At 35.6% G+C, this 21,712-nt stretch overlaps 1 protein-coding gene across 1 annotated transcript; it reads right to left on the reverse strand.

The window, feature by feature from the left end:
• Positions 1-3,922: 3,922 nt before the first annotated feature.
• LOC148916286 (uncharacterized) lies at positions 3,923-8,998 on the reverse strand. The gene is made up of 4 exons (XM_089055096.1): positions 8,765-8,998; positions 5,366-5,636; positions 5,136-5,252; positions 3,923-4,368 (listed from the first exon to the last, which is right to left on the reverse strand). Exons 1-4 carry the CDS (start codon positions 8,996-8,998, stop codon positions 4,178-4,180), a joined length of 813 nt encoding a protein of 270 aa, XP_088911222.1. The 3' UTR covers positions 3,923-4,177.
• Between the last annotated feature and the right edge of the window lie 12,714 nt (positions 8,999-21,712).

Consider the following 21,712-nt stretch of genomic DNA (forward strand, 5'->3'; position numbering starts at 1 on the left):
CTGTAAAAACAAATCATCAAAATCGGAGTTAAAATAACCGTTAAATCGTGATTTTTCATTTATAACCATCGAAAATTTTTATCCCGTTACTAGATCTCTGAATATTTGTTTTTTGTGATTTTCGGGGTATAAGATCTTGAAGTATATACAAACAAGTTTGAGGGTTGGATCGTTGAGTGGTGTGTGTGTGTATATATATATATATTTATTAAGTAACTTTAAATTTATTTATTTTGTACGTATAATACTTAAGAAATTGAATAGTATATACATTTATTAAGTAGCTTTAACCTTATTTAAATTTTAAATCGTAAAATAAAATTATTTTATTTTTTATTATTCATAAAAATTATTTTTATAAATATTGTGCTACGAACTAATTTTTCGTCTCTCAAAGTTTGCGCGACCAACAATTCGTCGCGCAAAACTCTAAAAATTTGGGCGGGTATAAAAAATGGGACGCGGGATTTATTTTTATTTTATTTTTTAAATTTGGACTTTGCGCTACCAATATTTTGTGTCGCTCAAAACTTTGCGCGACCAATATATATTTTTCGTTGCTCAAAAATTTGAGATGGTACCAAAAATGGGACGCGAATTTTTTTTTTTTGACTTTGCGCGACCAAGATTCTATTATTCGTCGCACAAAACTTTGCGCGACCAATATGTTTCGTCACGCAAAACTTTGCTCGACCAATATTCCAATATTGTTCGTCGCGCAAAGTGATACGGTTTTTAAAACCAAAATAACTCCACCATTTTGTCAATGTCTTTCTCTACTCTTACCTCTACTCTCTCTTTCCCTCTCCCCAAATCCCACCCTTTCTTTCACACTCACTCCTGTCACTTAATCTCTCATCATATCTCTCTTCACTATCTCTCACTCTTACTCACTCTCTCATCTCTCTTTTCACTATCTCTCACTCTCACTCACTCTCTCATCTCTCTATCACTATCTTCTCTAATTCTTTCACACTCACTTCTCTCTATCATTCTCACTCACTCTCAATCTTGCCAAAAGGTATATTCTCGCCAAATTTTAAATTTTTTTCATTAATATGTGTTTTTGGAGTTAGTTTTGAGTTTGGGTGGGGTTTGGGGTTGAGTAAAGGGGAGGGATTGGAGTTTGGGTTGGATTTGTGGTATAACAATTTTAGGGGAGATTATGCCTTTTTTTTTTCTTTTTTCTTTTTTGTTATTTGACCACTTTTTGTTTGTAGGGAATCATCGAGACTTTGACGGCTAAAGTTGAGGATTAGAAAGCTATCAAAACATATCATCCGCCACTACCACCACAATATGCTTGTATTATGATTTTATTATTGTACTTCGTTCATTTATGTGTACATTTTGAATATTATATATATATATTTATTGGATAATTTGATCACTATTTTGAATATGTCAATTTAAATTAAAGTAATTAAAAAAATCATACAATTAAATTAAATTTAAAAGGTAAAAATTCAAAAAAAATTAATATAATTAAATTAATATCAATTTAAATTAAAGTAATGAAAAAAAATCATACAATTAAATTAAATTTAAAAAGTAAAAATTTGAAAAAATATAATTAAATTAATATTAAAGAAATAATAAAACAAAAAGTCAAAAACCTTGCGCGACAAAATATTTTGTCATGCAAATATTTGTGCGACGTTAGTATTCGTCGCGCAAAACTTTAAAAATTTGGGTGGGTACCAAATATGGGACGCATGAATTTTAATTTTTAATTTTTAATTTTTTTAAGACTTTGTGCGACCAAAGTTTTTCATCGCGTAAAACTTTGAGCGACCAATGTATTTCATCGCGCAAAACTTTGACCGACCAATGTTTTTCATCGCGCAAAACTTTGCGCGACCAATATTTTTTCGTCGCGGAAAGTCACTTTGCGCGACCAATGAAAAAACTTCATCGCGCAAAGTCTTTCTTCACTATCTTTGCGCAACGAAGTTTCTGTCGGCTGAAATTTGTGCAACTACAATGTATTTTGCGCAACAAAATTCTCTTCGTCACGCAAAGTGTAAAATGTAGTAGTGAAAGGACAGTTCCTTGATTATGAATTACAGTCCTCATACAATACATCATAAATAAATTGAGGTGGAGTTGGATTGAGGAGAATTAGATTCACGATTCCTATTAAAGTTATTTATTAAACTATATGGATTGATGAGAGTTAGATTCTAGATTCCCGTTGAAGTTGTTTACTACACCATATGGAATTGGGGTAGGAATGGTACTCATTACTAAAATGTCCTTCTTGTTGGGTTAAAGTAGATGACAAATTTAGAATTTTAAAATTGTGTGAGGATATAATGGATAAAAAAGATGAATTCATAATAGGTTAGTTCTCCGTGAATTAGAATATCACCTCCCACCCAAGATTTGAAATACTCCAAAATCAGGAATTCAATTCCCAATTTTGTGTGGACCCCACTTACTTTTGAATTACTTGATGTGAAGTAAACACATATATCCTTCATAAGTAGAATTCAATTCCTAATTAATAAACACACCATTTAACTAGCCCCTATTTTTAATAACAAATTACACCATTTGCCGTTAAATTTAATGAACCAATACTCTTTTCACCTAACAACGGATTCCCTAAACTATAGCACGCTTAATAACCTATATATATATATATATATATAAAGAACTTCCATTGAGAGATCCCTCAAATATTTGAGGGACACCCCTTGTAGGCCCCACTCCGGATTATATTTCACTAATCCAAACCGTCTATTTTGTAGATACTCATTCAAAGATCATCTCTACAAAAAATAACTTGAATCCGATATGATTTGACCATTCAATTGAGTTATTGAAATTTTAGTACTTACTTTTTTTTTTTTTCTTTTTTTGAAGTACCGTGTTCATTAATTTTGTAGGACAAAATTGAATGCCGAAACGGTTTCTGATTTATCTAATTTTTCGTAAGGATGATCTATGAATGAAGACCTAAAAAATAGATGGTTTGGATCATTGTGAAAAAAATTATATGGTACTAAAAGACGTCCCTCAATAGAAGGGGACTGTATATACATATATATATATATATATATTACAGAAAGGCGATAGCTTTTTATTAATGAGGAAATATTAAATAATGAAACAAGTACAAAAACCAAGTTATGTCCTATAGTATATCTACACCTATAATTTAATTACTATCAAATAATTAAGTAACACAAATAATCTCTCAAGTAACACTTGGCCAAGCTATCTTCCTCGAGGATGCGCTCTTTTGTCTGGGTTGGCCAACCCCTATCCTCTCTGACAAACATTCTAAACAAGGATGGCCTACCATGCCCACCATCACAAAATGGTTAGACTGATGTTGGTTGGTTTGTGACGACTTAAGGCTTTTTGAGGCAGCGTCTCTTTCTTTCCAACCTATATCCGCAAGCTATGTTCACTTTTGATGTTTTATGTGCCTGTTTGTTTTTGGTGCTTTGTTTGCGCCCTGGTTTTATTCAAGTACCAGTTGTTCACACACACAAAAAAAAAAAAAAAAGAACTCTCAAAATCTAGGTACCCTGCATTTGAAATTACCAATCAGTCCAAATATCCTCTTGGTTCACAGAATTCAAGAACTGAATTAATTAGTGGATTATAGCTGCAATTTACTATTTAGAAAATTCCCTTTATTTAAATATTTTCAAAAATAATGAGAAATGACTATGAATAATTAATGAGAATTGACATAATGCTAGGTTGGCACCGATACCGTAAGAAATAATAAAAGTTGAAAATGAACATGTTTAGATTAACATGTTGTGACTTTTATGCCATTTAATTTCCTACTTTTGTTTTTTTGGGTATCCTTGCCATTTAATTGAAAATCAATAAGAAGATTACTGGTTATAACTTATAACATAATGGATGTCTTGTACATAAGCAAGATTATTGTTTACATCATTTATCCAAGCTATGAACTTCCAACTGCTATATCATTTACCTGTTGGAACAAGAACAATACATAATATTCAAACCAAATTCTACAAATCTTAAATTGAAAAAGGTTACCAAGTCATACAAATAATACAATAAAATTAAATTTTAACCAATAAACAGTTTTAAGCACACCATTGCAAACTTGTTAGGGATCTTATGAAATCACTAATTCATTCTCAAACTATTACAAGAGATGACAATTAGACAATGAAGAGGAACATCACTTACCATGGTTCTGCCGCACAGTGGTGACCCTGTAGATGGCTTTAATTAGGGAACCATATCTCATAGACTTCAAATGTCCCATATGTCTGTAAAGAAAAATATGGGACACAATCAGTTCAGAATCAAAATCGGGAGAAGCTTCTGTTGCACAAAAGTTCCAAGAAAATGTACTGCAGAAAAACAAATCTGCACGAGACAAAGGAGATAAATGTATACACACACAAACACATGTATATGTACGTATTATACACAAATCAGCTGGCTCAAATCTAACAATTTTTTTTTCCGGTTCTGGCCTATTTTTATGGTTAGATTGGTTACTCCATCTTTCCCTCACCATGGCTTTGTGGTTTAAGTTTCACTAGACATCAAGTAGACATACACTACTACAAAATAATTAAACAATATTTTAAAAGACGACAGTTTTATAAAACCGTCGTTGTATATTACCTTACACACAGGGGCGGATCTTAAGCCAGGGCAGGGTAGGCTACCGCCTACCCAAAAATATTTTACTAAAAAAAAAACCTATATATAAGCTATGTAATTGATATCAATTCCATGTGTTGGTATACACTCTTGCCTACCCAATTCATATAAAACCAACTTAAGTTGGGTATACACTTTGGCATCATAAAGAATGCATAACTGTCCATTGTGAAAGTCACAAATCATTTATCAGATCTATATAATTAAAGAAAAAAGTACTACTTTGCATAAACTTAACCCTCACTCGCCCTACGTCAGTAAGCTAGTGGTGGACTACCAATGTATGCTTTATATAGGAGTCATATTAAAAATATAAAACAAAAATTAAAGGCAATTGCTTGGTATTGGTATCAAAAGAAAACTCTGTTGGTCTCAACACAATCCTGAATTCTAGATACACCTAGAATGGAAGATTGATCGTGACAGCCTGAACTGCTTCCCAGTATGCTAATTAGTTAATTTACGGTGGAGAATTGTAGAACCAGAAAGTAACTTTACTGTAGGGACAGAAGACAACACCTTAAATTCGCTTGCGTTTTTCAGTTTATTCAAGATGGCTTCTTTTGATTTCTTCAACACTCCTGGACATCAGAAAAGTCAAATAATTATACAAGATTTAAATACATATGTTACATTGTTGCATACCAATAGTAGAAAGCGTCTGACATCAATCAGGATAGCAAACCACCATTACCTTCTGTATCGTAGAGGCACACACGCTTCACACCAATAGCTTCTAACCACCGCAGCAGCTCAATTACTTTTGATGTTTGGTAAGCTTCTTCACTTTCTATCACAATTGCCAGGCACCGTAGCTTGCCCAAATTAAGGGCTTTGTAGCTCTTGAGTACTCCACCAGAAATAAGATAGCTTTGAAGCACATAAGCTAAACCCAATAGAAAGTACCATATGCTGACAAAAAGGTGTAGAATATGCCATAGGAGCAGAAGCCCGAGATTGCCAATCTGCAGCAGCCACACGCAGGATCAACATTGACTTTAATATCAAAATAGGTAGCATACGAAATGAATGAATATCAATCAGCCATAATCATCCAATATACATGACTTTTCTGATATTGCAATAAATGGTCCAATAATTCAAAAAAGCTTGCAATCTTTTCAAGCTCATAATTTATCTTAAAAGTTTATTACCTACATTAAAACTCATTTCCAATTACACGAACAGAGAAACAACATCAATTGCACAAAGCCATCATCCAAAGAATAGAGCTTCAAAGAAGCCTTCTCTGCACTACTTTATTCTTTTGTCAAATTATTTGGTGAGGTAGAAAACAAACTCAAGAACAACCTCGCTATAATGTACAGATCAAGAACAAACTCAAGAACAAGCCTTCTCTGCCTTCTCTGCACTACTTTCCGCATGCCAATTTTAAAGAACAACCTCGCTATAATGTACAGATCAAATCCAATCATATTCTTTTACTTCATTATGCCACATGAAGGTGCTTCAACTATGTAGAAGACAATAAGAATTAATAGGCCCTTTCTTATATGGACTACAACAAATATCTGAATTTAAAACAAAACGCAAAGTGGAACTAATAAGCACATTTAAAAGCTTGTCAATACCATTTTTTATGATCACACCAATCTTTTACAGAGACTATTCTATTGTTCCCCTACATGACCATTTTTAGTTAGATTGATTATGCTTCCAAAATAAATTGAAACATATAGACTAATTTCTCTTTTGTGGGCTAAAATCATCTAGAGCAAAGCCTCAACCTCCAACCAGGAAACACCAAATGAACAACCATCCAGCAATCTAATTACAATGTAAAAAGAGTAAACTTCTAACAGGTAATTTGCGCTGGAAATTAAAGAGCACACGATATGTATCAGTCCCTATGTTGCATCGATACGGATACGAGTACTCCGATACTATACGATACACACAACAAATCTCCAAAAAGTAGGATACAAGTACGGCACCGATACTATAATTAAAATAATATAAATATATAAACATATATATGTAAAATTATATATATATATATATGTAAAATTAGCATTTTGGGCAAGTCAATCTTTAATCATTTGATTCATGTTATGGCATTTTATCATAAACTTTCATTATAATATCTTACGTCTCATCATACGATAAGCTTTAAAATGATATTTTTCATCAAAATATAACACATCCGCCTAAAATACAAATTAAAAACTCTCGTCATTTCCTCAACAAGACTGAGTCAATGAAAAGCCTAAGCGAACCTTTAGAAACAAGCGAAATGTATATGTTAATTACTTATATTGTAGGTTTTAACTCAAGTTGTGGATTAAGTTAGTTGGCCAGAGCAATGTGCCCACCCCCTTACACCCAAGTTTGAGTCCCCTTCCTTAGATTAGATTAATTTATAATCATTTAGATTATTAATTGTATTTTTAAAAACGAGTTTTAACTCACATGTTTAGGCTATTTCAGAATTTGGAGTAGCAAACTCCAAACAGGGATTCTACACCCCAACACAAACAAGACCACTATATAAAAGAAATCTTTTATTCATGTTTTTGAATTGAGTATGATATTTGATCGTTTTGTAAGTCTTAATAGGTTTATATGAACTAAACACATACCTTGATCAGACATGATGTTCACAGGAAATTGTCTTGCTTATTCTGCTGTAAAGAAGTCTTCTCTGCTATCCAGCTCTTTATCTCTCTCTAGATGGGGTGAGAATAATATTGAGTGTGTATTTAGCCGATAGCACATGGACATCTTTTTATAGGCTTTACTTAAGACTCCTCCTCATCAAAGACGTCTTAAGTTTTCCTCAAGCCAGTAGAATTAGCTGCTTCAATCCACATAAAATTAGGAAATCTGAAGCACTTTTGTATTTATCAAACAATCACTTATACAAAGTCTAAAAGATAGATGAAATACGTACTCCTAATTGGCATAGAACTAGATATCCTTAAGTGATTAGAAAACCATCTCAGTATTTGATTTAGAATGCAAATTCTTACATTCTCCCACTTGGTCAATTAATCACTAAAGAACTATGTCAATTACTGTAAGGCCTTGTGAAGTACACATTAATCTTGTTTCCTTACCAAGCCACTATCAGCAATGAATTATGTTATTGAATCATCAAGACTGACCAAAGAAAATCTATGAAGTCTTTATAACCACAGTTATCACTCTTCATTGTCACATAATGCTGCTGTCAAGATTGAAACTACAGAATAGTCACAGTTAACTGAAACTGAAATAAACACTATGACTATTCTTACAATCCAACTTATAGGATTACTCAAGATCCTTTCTTTTGCTCTAGGCAAAAGATATCACTGTCATGAATATATTGTTTCAACAGTTATCTTTAAGCTAGCAACAACCTTATTCACTGTTTACTGCATTCAAGTAACAAATAAACATAATATATATATATTTATATAGTAAATTGAATTAAAACTATACCAACATCCATCGAAACCAAAACCTTCAACTAGTTAAAGAAATAAACATACTATCTTTAAATAGAAAAACTTGAAATGACTAATGAAACTGCTCCCACTGTTTCTAAGCATCAAAACCAGCCAATAAACCCATACTAGTTACATGCCTCTTGAAAACACCATTTGGAAGCCCTTTATTAAATGGATCTGCTATCATTAATTTTGTGCTGAGGTGATCTAGTGCAATACATCCTTCACTAACCTTTTCCTTAACATATAGGAATTTTAATGATAACGGCTTGCCTCCAATCCACCTCTTGTTTCCTTTTGCAAACAAAACGGCTGAACTGTTATCATTCCATATTTGTATAGATCTTTCTATTGTTCCCAAAACTGTCAGGCTTGTTAGAAAATTCTTTAATCAGATTGCTTCACATGTAGCCTCATAGCAAGCAATGAATTCAGCTTGCATAGTTGAAGTAGTTATAATAGGCTGCTTAACACTTCTCCAAGAAACTGCTGCTCCTCCAAACAAAAAAATAAAACCTGAAGTGGATTTTAAGTCATCCATACATCCAGCAAAATTAGCGTCTGCATAACCAACCATTTCTAAGTTGTCACTTCTTTTATAAATCAACTTAAAATCTTTGGTTCTCTGCAAGTCTCATTACTTTCTTCCCTGCGACCCAATGAGCTTGTCCTGGATTTGACTGAAACCTTCCCAAAACACTTATAGGAAAAGCAATATCAAGCCTTGTGTAGACTTGAGCATACATAAGGCTGCCAACTAGAGAAGCATAGGGTTTATCTACCATTTTCAGTTTCTCTTGATTTGTCTTAGGTGCTTGTTCTCGACTAAGTTTATCTCCTTTGTTAATAGGCACATCTCCTCCAACACAATCCATCATATTAAAACTTTTGAGTATTTTCTCAATGTACCGTTTTTGTGAAAGTCCTAGATAACCTATTTTCCTGTCTCGACTGATTTCTATTCCAAGAACATATGATGCTTCTCCCAAATCTATCATTTCGAAGTGCTTGGACAGAAAAACTTTGACATTATGTAATAAAGTGAGATTACTGCTTGCTAAAAGAATATCATCCACATAGAGTATAAGTATAATGAAATGCCTCCCACTGACCTTGACATATATACATGAATCAAGAACGTTTTCTGTAAAACCATATATTTTGATAACCTCATCAAATCTCATGTACCACTGTCTCGAGGCTTGTTTCAAGCAGCCATATATTGATTTGTTCAATTTGCAAACCATGCTTTCCTATCCTTCTTGAACAAATCCCTCAGGTTGCTGCATGTAAATTTCTTCTTTCAAATATCCATTTAGGAATGCAGTTTTAACATCCATTTGGTGAAGATGTAAATCAAAATGTGCAACTAATGTTATGATCACTCTAAATGAATCTTTAGTAGATACTAGTGAGAAAGTTTCAGTGTAATCAATGCCTTCTTGTTGTGTATATCCCTTGGCAACCAGCCTAGCCTTGTATCTGTCTATTGCACCTTTTGAGTCTCTCTTGGTCTTATATACCCATTTGCAGCCTATAGGTTTACTTCCTTGAGGTAAATTCTGAAATTCCCAAACATCATTCTTTCTCGTTGAATCTAACTCAGATTTCATTGCAGCTAACCACTTCTCATTGTCTTCACTTGTTATAACTTGCTTGAAGTTCACAGGATCATCTTTTCCAAATATGTCATTTTTTGATTCTTGCAGATATACATAGTAATCTGGAAACGCATGCCTTCTTGCTCTTTGCGACCTTCTCAATTCCACATCCTGCATATTTTGATCTATGCCTTGAATGTCATTATCATTTTGTACAGGTGGATTCATAGTTTCTGTTTGAACTATGCCTTCTTCCATATTGTCTGACTCCTTATAACTCAAGTCAACTGTAGGTATTATAACAATGCCTTCATTTGCATTTGATCCAGTAGTATTATCTATTTCCTTAATTTCTTCATCGAAGTTCAGATTTCTTTCTTCTATTGTGTCAGACTCGGTTTCCATGAAGACTGCCCTTTAAGTGTCAACAAATTTTGTAGTGTTTTTTGGACAATAAAACCTATATCCTTTTGTTCCCTCAGGATAACTTACAAAGTAACAACTCACAGTTCTTGAATCTAGCTTCTTTTCTACAGGGTTGTAGAGTCTTGCCTCTGCTTTGCAACCCCAAACCTTTAAGTGGTTTAAGCTAGGATTCCTTTTATTCCATATTCCAAAAGGAATTTTGTCAAGACTTTTTGTTGGAACTCTATTCAATATGTAGTTTGCAGTCTTCAAGACTTCTCCCCACAATAAATAAGAAGATTGGTACAACACATCATACTTCTAACCATATCTCTTAAGATCCTATTCCTTCTCTCATAAACTCCATTTTGCTGAGGTGTACCTGTACTACCCCTTGTGGGTCCCGAGGGACGGAGGAGGCTATGTTAGCCGAAAGATGGTTATCGGTTCAAGGACGCGGAGTGCCCCTGATTTTTCAGGGTAAGAAGGGGTAGAGAAAATGCCTCGAGCCAATGTTCAAGTCAAGAGATAGATAAATAGACACATCCCATTGCACTGATCGGGGGCGTTCGTAGTGACTGAGGGGGTCGAAGACCAAGAAGTGAGTTATTTATCACCCAAGCATTCTTCTTGAGCTATTATGCCTTCTCATTGCAAATATTTTGCAAAGGGGCCTGGATTCCTACCAGCCACATCAAATCTGCAATAGTATTCTCCACCTTTATCTGATCGCACCACCTTTATTTTTAATTCCAGTTGCCTTTCTACTTCTGTTTTATAAACTTTGAACATATCTAATGCTTCAGACTTTTCTTTTATTAAGTAGACATGTCGAAATCTAAAGTGATCTTCTGTGAAAGTGATGAAGTACTTATAAGCTTCATGTGTTGGATTTGGAAAAAGACCACAGATATCTGTGTGAATTACTTCCAACAAATTTTTCACTTCTTATTGCTCATTTCTTTCTCAAGTTTGTCAATTTTCCTTTTATGCATTCAACACAGTTTTTCATCCATGTCGTTAAAGTCAATTGGTGGTAGCACTGATTCTTTTGAGATATGGCCAAGCCTTTTATGCCAAAGTTTTGATGATATCTGATTCTTTTGTTTTGTATTTGCAATGTTCATAACCATTTGAGGCGGTCTGCAGTTCAATTGAAACATGTTTCCAACAAGAGTTCCATTTCTAACTAATTCTTTATTATTGAAAATCGAAAAACCAAATTCATCAAATCTCAAAGTGAGTTTTGATTTAACAAGCCTAGCAACTGAGATAAGGTTCCTTGTCATAGAAGGAACATAGACTACATCTACCAAATCTAAAACAAATCCAGAATCTAATTGAATCCTCACTGCTCTAATGAACTCCACTTGTGCTTTGACTCCATTGCCCACGAATACCAACGCTTGCAAAGAATTAGCAACTTGTATTGAAGCACCACTATCCAACCACCAAGTGTCAACTGAAACCTCAATCATATTTGATTCAAAACAGACCAAAATATTTTCATTCTTACCTTCATTCTTACCTTTGTTCTTCTGTTTCTCTAACCACCTCTTGTACCTCTTACATTCCCTTTTCATGTGTCCAAATTTTCTACAAAAGAAGCATTTCAGTGCAGTTGGTTTTCCTTTTTTTGTTTTGGTACTGTCTTGGTCTTTCTTTTCCCCAAAAACTGTCTTTTTATCCTTGTGCCACGATAATCTTGAACCATGTTCACAGCTTTCTGACCTCTCTCCATTATGATGTTAAGCTCTTCTTAAACACTAATGGTTATAAGATCATCCAGCGTCCAACTTTCCTTCTGAGCCACATATGAACTCTTGAGAGTTTTGAACTCCTTTGACAGTAAGTTCAAGGCAAAATGCACCATCATGTCCTTATCTATAGTCATGTTCAGTTCCTTCAATTTGTGTGCAACGTCTGCCATGTTCATTATGTGAGCTCTCACACAACCTCGCCCATCATACTTCATCTCAGTTAATTTGTTCAACAAGGTACTTTTCTCTCCTTTCTCAGATTCTTTGAATTTTAGACCAATAGCAGCGAGGAATTCTTTTGCATTTTCTGATCTTGGAATGCTACCTCTTAAGAAAGGTGTCATGGGTCTCAGCATAATCAGTATATCCATCTTGTTAGCCTTTTCCCATTTTTCATATCTCCTTTTGACATATGCAATAGCATTGGTAGCAGGTTCCTCAAGTGTATCCCATTTTAGAGCTATGTCATAGTCCATTAGCCCTAGTGAAATTTACAACACTTCTTTCCACTTTAGATAGTTTAATCCAGTCAAGATTTCAATGGAGTTGTAACTTGAAGCACTCACTGTAAGTTTAAAGCAAACATAAATAAACATCCCCAAAATCTTTAGCTAAACATTATTGATTTGCACCTGTGAGTTACAAATCAAACATGTTCCATAGTACTCAGAACAACAGATCTGTATGAGCAATCTTGAAACAAGAAACATTTCCGCGTCTGTGGACAGAGGAATGTTCATTGTTTGTTCAAACAATCTGTTTTCCATACTATTCCATTATAAACAGCCCTTTCTTGAACGATTCACATCTGTGAACAAAGAATTGTACAAGAAAGGTTGAATATAATGCAATTTTGATCAAGAACTTCGAATGAAGAATCTCTTGTACCAATTGAGTTGCTGTGGCTCACTCAATTGATCCAAAATCCTCCCCAAACATTGATCATTAGTCTTTCAAGCATGATTTAAGCAGGAAACTTTATGCTCATCTCATACCTTATCAAATAAGATATGCAATGTATAATAATCAAAATATGCATGCTATAATGACTGGTGTTTTCTTTAAACTATATCATGTTGTAACATATGTATTAAAACCAGATTTTTTAGCCTTTTTCATGCGAGCCTTGATTTGTTTGTGATTAGGTTAAGAAGATACAACCTAATGCTCTAATACCACATGTAAGTCTTAATAGGTTTATATGAACTAAACACATACCTTGATCAGACATGATGTTGATAGGAAATTGTCTTGCTTATTCTGCTATAAAGAAGTCTTCCCTGCTATCTGGCTCTTTATCTCTCTTTAGATGGGGTGTGAATAATATTGAGTGTGTAATTAGCCGATAGCACAAGGACATCCTTTTATAGGATTTACTTAAGACTCCTCCTCATCAAAGACGTCTTAAGTTTTCCTTATTCCAGTAGAATTAGGTGTTTCAATCCACATAAAATTAGGAAATTTGAAGCACTTTGTATTTATCAAAATAATCACTTATACAAAGTCTAAAAGATAAATGAAATACGTACTCCTAATTGGCATAGAACTAGATATCCTTAAGTGATTAGAAGACCATCTCAGTATTTGATTTAGAATGCAAATTCTTACACGTTTTTCTCCTGGTATCCTAGAATCGCGTCCTTTGCCATTGCTCCTTCCTCGCTCTATCTGACATGAGCAGAGCCATGATTTAAAGTAAAATTAAACCAAAATCAGGAAAGTAAATCAATTCCTAATTAGAACCAGAAACTAAAAAGAAGTAACTAATAACTTAAAGTAACTAGAAATGCGTCCTTTTTCCTATTGTAGTAAGCTGGTTAAAGTGAGGTGGAGTTGCAGGTTCAATTCTGTTTGGTGCGCTTGGAGAACTAAATCCTACTTGATGAGAACTATGATCTGCCCATTGCAGGATCTCATTGAGTTTCCAAGGTGAGAGCATCACAACAGAAATTTAAATTCAACCAAGGGACAAGGTTTCGAAAGAGAATTGCTTTAATTTAAAATAGGAAGAGACTTGATGCTAGAGAAATTCTAGTAAAGGCTGGTTTCATGCTAGTCATGCAAGAGATTCAATGTGAAAAATGAATTGTACGCACGATTTATCCTCCTTAACCTTCGGCAACGGTAAAAGATTTGTTGAACCCAAGTTTTGAGCCAGGCAATCGCAGCATGAAGTACGTTAAGAAAAGCTTCTAAAGGGGGATTTTAGTGCAACGAAATTGAAACAGGTAAAAAGGTGCAAACTAGAAACACAAAGACAATAAAGCCACAATCCAGGTAAAAGTGAGATGACCATTCCTTCGTCTACGATGCAGAGTTTCTGATTTACATAACAAAGCTTTTGGCATAACAAAGCTTTTGTTATTCCTTCGTCTAAGGTAAAAGTGAGATGCTTCAAGTAAAATTGTTAAACCATGTCCAAGCATCTGATGATCAAGTTCATTTTCTAGAGAACTAGAAGATGCAGAAGTCTGAAATAGGCTGATCCTGAGGCAACATGAAAAGCTTTACTCATTCCATTCATCCCTCGAGATCATTTTGACTTGTAACAAAATTACTGTTTCTTAGGCCAAGTCCATCCATCAGCCCAGCCCGAGGGTGGGGAAAAAAATTGCGTTCGGTAGAGCAGCCCGGCCCGGGGTGTAGGACCCACCAACCGGGCTGGCCCAAGGCAAGTTCCGCCCGAGTCCAAAACGCGGGGTGACATCAGCCGTGACGTCGACACGCAGATTTCAAATTTTTTACCGCTGGCTCGTGCATTGCGCTGGCGTCGACACCAGCCCAACGGGTGGAAGACACGTGACACGCCCCAGCGCTCGATTTGATTCCACACTTCATCCAAGGGCTGGCGATTTTTCAGCAATAAAATTATGAAAAAAAATCGAAATTTTTTTAAAAAAAATACTAAAAAATTCTGATTTTTTTTTCCTCTATAAACCTATAAATACCCTTCACTTTCAACACCAATTCTCATATATTTTATTCTACTTCTACAATTACTCAACATTTTTTTCACTCTTCACTCAACATTTTCATCTCTTTCACCTTGTAATTTTATTTCTTATTTTTATGGCTTCTTCTATTGAAACCGGAGGGGCGTGGAGCACCATGGAAGATGTTTCTTTGTGTGAGGCTTGGCTCCGAGTTTGTCATTGTCCCTTGACAGGCAATGAGATGAAATTTTTCCATATGTGGAAAAAAATTCATGCCGAATTTTGCAAAAAATGCCGGACTCGCCTCGTACGGAAATGGCATTATCGAGTAGGTGGAAACTTCTCAACAAAGAGATGGCAAAATGGAGAGATACCTTGGCAAAAGCGATGAACTTGTATAGAAGTGAGGAAAATCGTATTAACGAGGTAAGTATTTTGTAATTTTCGTTATATTAAGTTTAATGTCCTAATATATATATGTTGTTAATATTTATTGCATTTTCAATATTTTGTTAATATTTCTTGCATTTCAAATATTTTGTTAATATTTCTTGCATTTTCAATATGTTGTTAATATTTCTTGCATTTCCAATTGTTTCTTCATATTTCTTGCATTTTCAATATGTTGTTAATATTTATTGCATTTCCAATTGTTTCTTCATATTTCTTGCACTTCCAATTTATTTGTAAGGTTAATTGCATTTCCATTATTTTTATTTTGTTACTTGCATATCCAATATATTTTAAATATTTATTGCATTTCCATTTTTTTGTTAAATAGCTCATTCAAGCACAGATGTGGTTCGGTGCAACCGGGGGTGGCAAAAAAAAATTAACCCATCATGAACGTTGGGAGGTGGTGAAATATTGTAAACGCTTCAATATTATTCCCACGGGTCCCGACGTTGTGTTAAACGAGACGCCTCTCCGTGATGCAACGACATCGGATTCACCTCTCGATTCGCCTCTCCATGCAGTCGATGCTACCAATCATTCCTGGAAATCCTCAAGCTTCGGCTTTTTGTAGAAGCCGTTGGAGGTCCCTAGGAGTAGGTCTACGCAGGTAGTCCCTAGTGTACAGATTTTCAACTGCATCACAAAATCTTACCAAAGCCTCCAACGTAGTGGACTTCCCCATTCGGGCAACCTCATCCACCTGATCAGCAGATGCTCCATACGCCAACATTCATATAACAGCTGTAAGCTTTTGCTCCGGAAGAAGGCCCAAAACCCCAGTAGCATCACACTTTTGAACAAAGTATGCATCATAATTGCAAATATCATGCATGACTTTATTGAACAAATGGGGTTGCATTCTAAATCGCCTTCGAAAATCAACATCAGAGTACAAAGCAGTTGGGATAAAATAATCTTCCAAAAGATTCTTACCCCGAGAATGCCTATGTCTGTCCACATTCCGGCGACGGCCGACTTGTGAACCACGGCGGCGACCTTGGTTCTCTTCCTCTTCCATTGCCACTGCTATGAGAACTTGTTCATCGACTTGCCTCTGCAACTCATTGATTTCATCGGCTCTACGGTTTCTCTCCTTTCTTTCTCTCTCTTGCCTCTCCAAGCATCTCCTATATTCTTCCATTGAGAATGAATGGAGTATGAATTCTAAACACTAAGAAATGAAAATATTGAAAGATGTGGTGTGAGAGGTATGGGGTGAGCCTATGGTTTTATAGAAAAATTTGGCAAGATAGAGATGCCACGTGGCTTGATTTGATTAGATGAAAATCTTATCTGAAATTTGAAATTCATCCAAAATTTGAGCCCAAATTTATCTGAAATTTGAATTTTAAAATTCATCCGAAATTTGAACCCAAATTTATCTGAAATTTGATTTTTGAAATTCACCCGAAATTTAAATTTTGAAATTCATTCGAAATTTGAACCCAAAAATTTATCTGAAATTTGAATTTTGAAATTCATCCGAAATTTGAACAAAAAAATCTTATCCCGAAATTTAATCCGATTATGAATAGTCTTGACACGTAGGAACCCGTAAATCTTATCCGAAAATATTATCCAAATTAATTGTTGAGGTAAAAAAATTGTGAATAAAACAAAAAAATGAATAGTAACTGCCCTTAGCAAGGGCAACGGGTGGAAACACAAAATTCTGATTTGCAAGGGCAACCACTATTCACGTGAATAGTAGCTGCCCTAGCTCCCCCCCTTGCCATGGCTAAGGGCAAATGGGTGGAGTTGCTCTTAGAGCCTTTCCATCCATGAGCCCAGCCCGAGGCTAGGGAAAAAAAAAAATTGTGTTCCAGTAGCAGCCCGGGCCGGGGTGTGGGACCCACCAACCGGCTGGCCCGAAGGCAAGTTCCGCTCGAGGTCCAAAGCGCTGGGTGACGCCACCTGATGTCGGTGGCGTCGACACGCGTATTCAAAAAATACTAACAAATTCTGATTTTTTTTTTCCTGTAAATACCTATAAATACCCTTCACTTTCAACACCAATTGTCATACATTTTATTCTACTTCTACAATTACTCAACATTTTTTTCCCTCTTCACTCAACATTTTCTTCACTCTTCACTCAACATTTTCATCTCTTTCACCTTATAATTTTATTTCTTATTTTGATGGCTTCTTCTATTGAAACCGGAGGGGCGTGGAGCACCATAGAAGATGTTTCTTTGTGTGAGGCTTGGCTCCGAGTTTGTCATTGTCCCGTGACAGGCAATGAGATGAAATTTTTCCATATGTGGAAAAAAATTCATGCCGAATTTTGCAAAAAATTCGGACTCGCCTCGTACGGAAATGACATTGTCGAGTAGGTGGAAACTTCTCAACAAAGAGATGGCAAAATGGAGAGATGCCTTGGCAAAAGCGATGAACTTGTATAGAAGTGGGGAAAATCGTATTAACGAGGTAAGTATTTTGTAATTTTCGTTTTATTAAGTTTAATGTCCTAATATATATATGTTGTTAATATTTATTGTATTTTCAATATTTTGTTAATATTTCTTGCATTTTCAATATGTTGTTAATATTTCTTGCATTTCCAATTGTTTCTTCATATTTCTTGCATTTTCAATATGTTGTTAATATTTATTGCATTTCCAATTGTTTCTTCATATTTCTTGCACTCCCAATTTATTTGTAAGGTTAATTGCATTTCCATTATTTTTATTTTGTTACTTGCATATCCAATATATTTTAAATATTTATTGTATTTCCATTTTTTTGTTAAATAGCTCATTCAAGCACAGATGTGGTTCGGTGCAACCGGGGGTGGCAAAAAAAGTTTCACCCATCATGAATGTTGGGAGGTGGTGAAATATTGTAAATGCTTCATAATTATTCCCACGGGTCCCGACGTTGTGTTAAACGAGACGCCTCTCCGTGATGCAATGACATCGGATTCACCTCTCAATTCCCCTATGAGTGAAGACTCACCCATCCAAAAGGAACCGAGGCCCATTGGCCGAAAGGCTGCGAAGGCAAAGAAAGCGGGTAATTCAAGCAATCATAATTCAAAGTTTTTGGAGGAAATTGCAAGGCAAAACGCCATAAGAATTGAAATAAAGCAGAAACGCCAAGATATGGAGGTGGCAATTCAAGCCGAGTGTGCACGAGAAAAGGAGTATTTGCGCAAAAAATATATGGAGAAGACGGATCGGGAAACTGTAGCGATGGATACAAGCCATATGTCCCCTGATACAAAACAATATTGGAAGCTAGAACGAAGGGATGTTATGAGAAGAAGACTTTTCCAGGATGATGGGCCTAGCAACACGGATTGGTTAAATTATCAAAACCATTAAATTAGTTGGCATACCTTTTATGTATTTTTATTTTTCATGTTTTCTATAAAAGTTGGTGTACTTCATGTATTTTATTTTAGTAGTAGTAATTCTTAATGACTTGTATTGGATTTCTTTATTTAATAAACAAAGCATTCAATAAAAGACAATTTTATTCAACATATTCCATACATCAAACAAAAGATAATTAAAATTAAAACAAAAACTACAAACAAGGCACAATAATAAATAAATAAACAACACAACCAAACCATAAGCAATAGTAAACAACACAACCAAACCATAAGTAAATAAAACATAACCAAAGCATCTATACTCCATCATTCATCTTCATTCCCTTTCACCGTCCATATATGCTCTATCAAGTCAAGTTGACGGCTTTCATGAATATACAAAGATTGCATCTCTGTATATCGATCTATCATCCGGGTCATCATACGATTGTCCCTCACCAACGGTTCCGGCTCAAACGGTTCTCCATTTGGCCCCATGGGCCTTTCATAAATCTGGGTCAAGGCCGTGTTTATTGGATCCGGTTCATAGACCTCTCCAGCATCATAATCGTACTCATCCTCCACAATCATATTATGGAGGATGATGCAAGTCATCATAATGCTTCGGAGGATCTCCTCATCAAACATACGGGACGCACCTCGAACAATCAACCATTGAGCTTGAAGGATGCCTAAACACCTTTCGACATCTTTCCTGTATCCTTCTTGATAAGTAGCAAATAATTTTTGCTTATGGGATCGGGGATTCGGAATGGATTGGACAAATGTGGTCCACCTTGGGTAGATACCGTCATCTAGATAATACCCCGTCTGGTAGACTGTATTGTTGACTTGATAGGTAATATTAGGGCATTGGCCGCTCAAAACATCGCTGAAGACCGGAGATTGACCCAGGACGTTGAGGTCATTTTGGGCTCCTGTAACTCCGAAGAAAGTATGCCAAACCCATGTGTCGAAGCCAGCAACGGCTTCCAGAATGATACTTTTTGTGCCTTTTCTATTTCCGTAATCACCTTGCCAGGCAGTTGGGCAATTCTTCCATTGTCAATGCATGCAGTCGATGCTACCAATCATTCCTGGATATCCTCGAGTTTCGGCTTTTGGTAGAAGCCGTTGGAGGTCCCTAGGAGTAGGTCTACGCAGGTAGTCCCTAGTGTACAGATTTTCAACTGCATTACAAAATCTTACCAAAGCCTCCAACGTAGTGGACTTCCCCATTCGAGCAACCTCATCCACCTGATCAGCAGATGCTCCATACGCCAACATTCATATAACAGCTGTAAGCTTTTGCTCCGGAAGAAGGCCCAAAACCCCAGTAGCATCACACTTTTGAACAAAGTATGCATCATAATTGCAAATATCATGCATGACTTTATTGAACAAATGGGGTTGCATTCTAAATCGCCTTCGAAAATCAACATCAGAGTACAAAGCAGTTGGGATAAAATAATCTTCCAAAAGATTCTTACTCCCGAGAATGCCTATGTCTGTCCACATTCCGGCGACGGCCGACTTGTGAACCACGGCGGCGACCTTGGTTCTCTTCCTCTTCCATTGCCACTGTTATGAGAACTTGTTCATCGACTTGCCTCTGCAACTCATTGATTTCATCGGCTCTACGGTTTCTCTTCTTTCTTTCTCTCTCTTGCCTCTCCAAGCATCTCCTATATTCTTCCATTGAGAATGAATGGAGTATGAATTCTATACTCTAAGAAATGAAAATATTGAAAGATGTGGCGTGAGAGGTATGAGGTGAGCCTCTGGTTTTATAGAAAAATTTGGCAAGATAGAGATGCCACGTGGCTTGATTTGATTGGATGAAAATCTTATCTGAAATTTGAAATTCATCCGAAATTTAAACCTAAATTTATCTGAATTTTGAATTTTGAAATTCATCCGAAATTTGATCCCAAATTTATCTGAATTTTGAATTTTGAAATTCATCCGAAATTTGAATTTTGAAATTCATCCGAAATTTGAACCCAAAAATCTTATCCCGAAATTTTATCCGATTATGAATAGTCTTGACACGTAGGAACCCGTAAATCTTATCCGAAAATATTATCCAAATTAATTATTGAGGTAAAAAAAGTTGTGAATAAAACAAAAAAATGAATAGTAACTGCCCTTAGCAAGGGCATCGGGTGGAAACACAAAATTCTGATTTGCAAGGGCAACCACTATTCACGTGAATGGTAGCTGCCCTAGCTCCCCCCTTGCCATGGCTAAGGGCAAATAGGTGGAGTTGCTCTTATGAAAGAGAACAGTTCATGCAAAGCATGTGAAGGAACTCAATGTAAAAGTACAAATATCCTAAAAAGAACTGATTTTGCTCCCTTTTTGTCAAGTGGATATGAACCGGAGGCCACCTCCTCTTCAGTAAAAAAAATAGAATAGGTTTGGTTGGGGCAGGCAAGCGGCCGATGCTATCGACTTTGTCCTTCTGTTTTAGGGAAGGTCTCGCTGCCTTTGGCAATAACCTGCCTTTCTTTTCAAACCACTCAGGTTTCAGCAATGCTCGAAAGCCCAACTTGTTGTAATACACTCTTCTGACAGACCCACCTGCAGCTTCAACGGCTTCCTTTGCCCTCACAGTGACACGCGATACCTGCAAACCTCATTGTAAGTCCATTTTTGAGTTGCATGCAAGGAAAAGAGGAAGCTCCCATGATTTGCATGTAAGTGACAACAATGATATCAAGTGCACAAGGTTAGACTCAAGTCAATGTCAATATCAAAGTCTTGGAGATTACCTGACAAACCTGCACACAAAAGAATTATGGTGAAGAAAAAAAACCAAAAGTCTGACCTACTCAAATTAAAATTTATCTGCAAACTAGTTTAAGAAATCTAGACCAAAGTTACTTGAGTAACTTTCATCCAAAGATATTTATATGAAATAAATTACCTAGTGAAAACATTTCAGGCCATCACCAAACTTGGTACTAATGAACATGATCGATCAACATTTTCCAGTCATAACGTGGTTTTTTTTTATTTTAAATGAAAATAAAGTTTGAACTGTTCACATGGCCACAACCCCCTCACCCTCCCCTCCCCTCCCTAAAAAGAAAGATAATATACATAACAAAGC

The sequence above is a fragment of the Prunus mume genome, linkage group LG6, assembly GCF_029339155.1.
Source record: "Prunus mume cultivar Tortuosa linkage group LG6, ASM2933915v1, whole genome shotgun sequence".
In the NCBI taxonomy this organism is placed as follows: Eukaryota; Viridiplantae; Streptophyta; class Magnoliopsida; order Rosales; family Rosaceae; genus Prunus; species Prunus mume.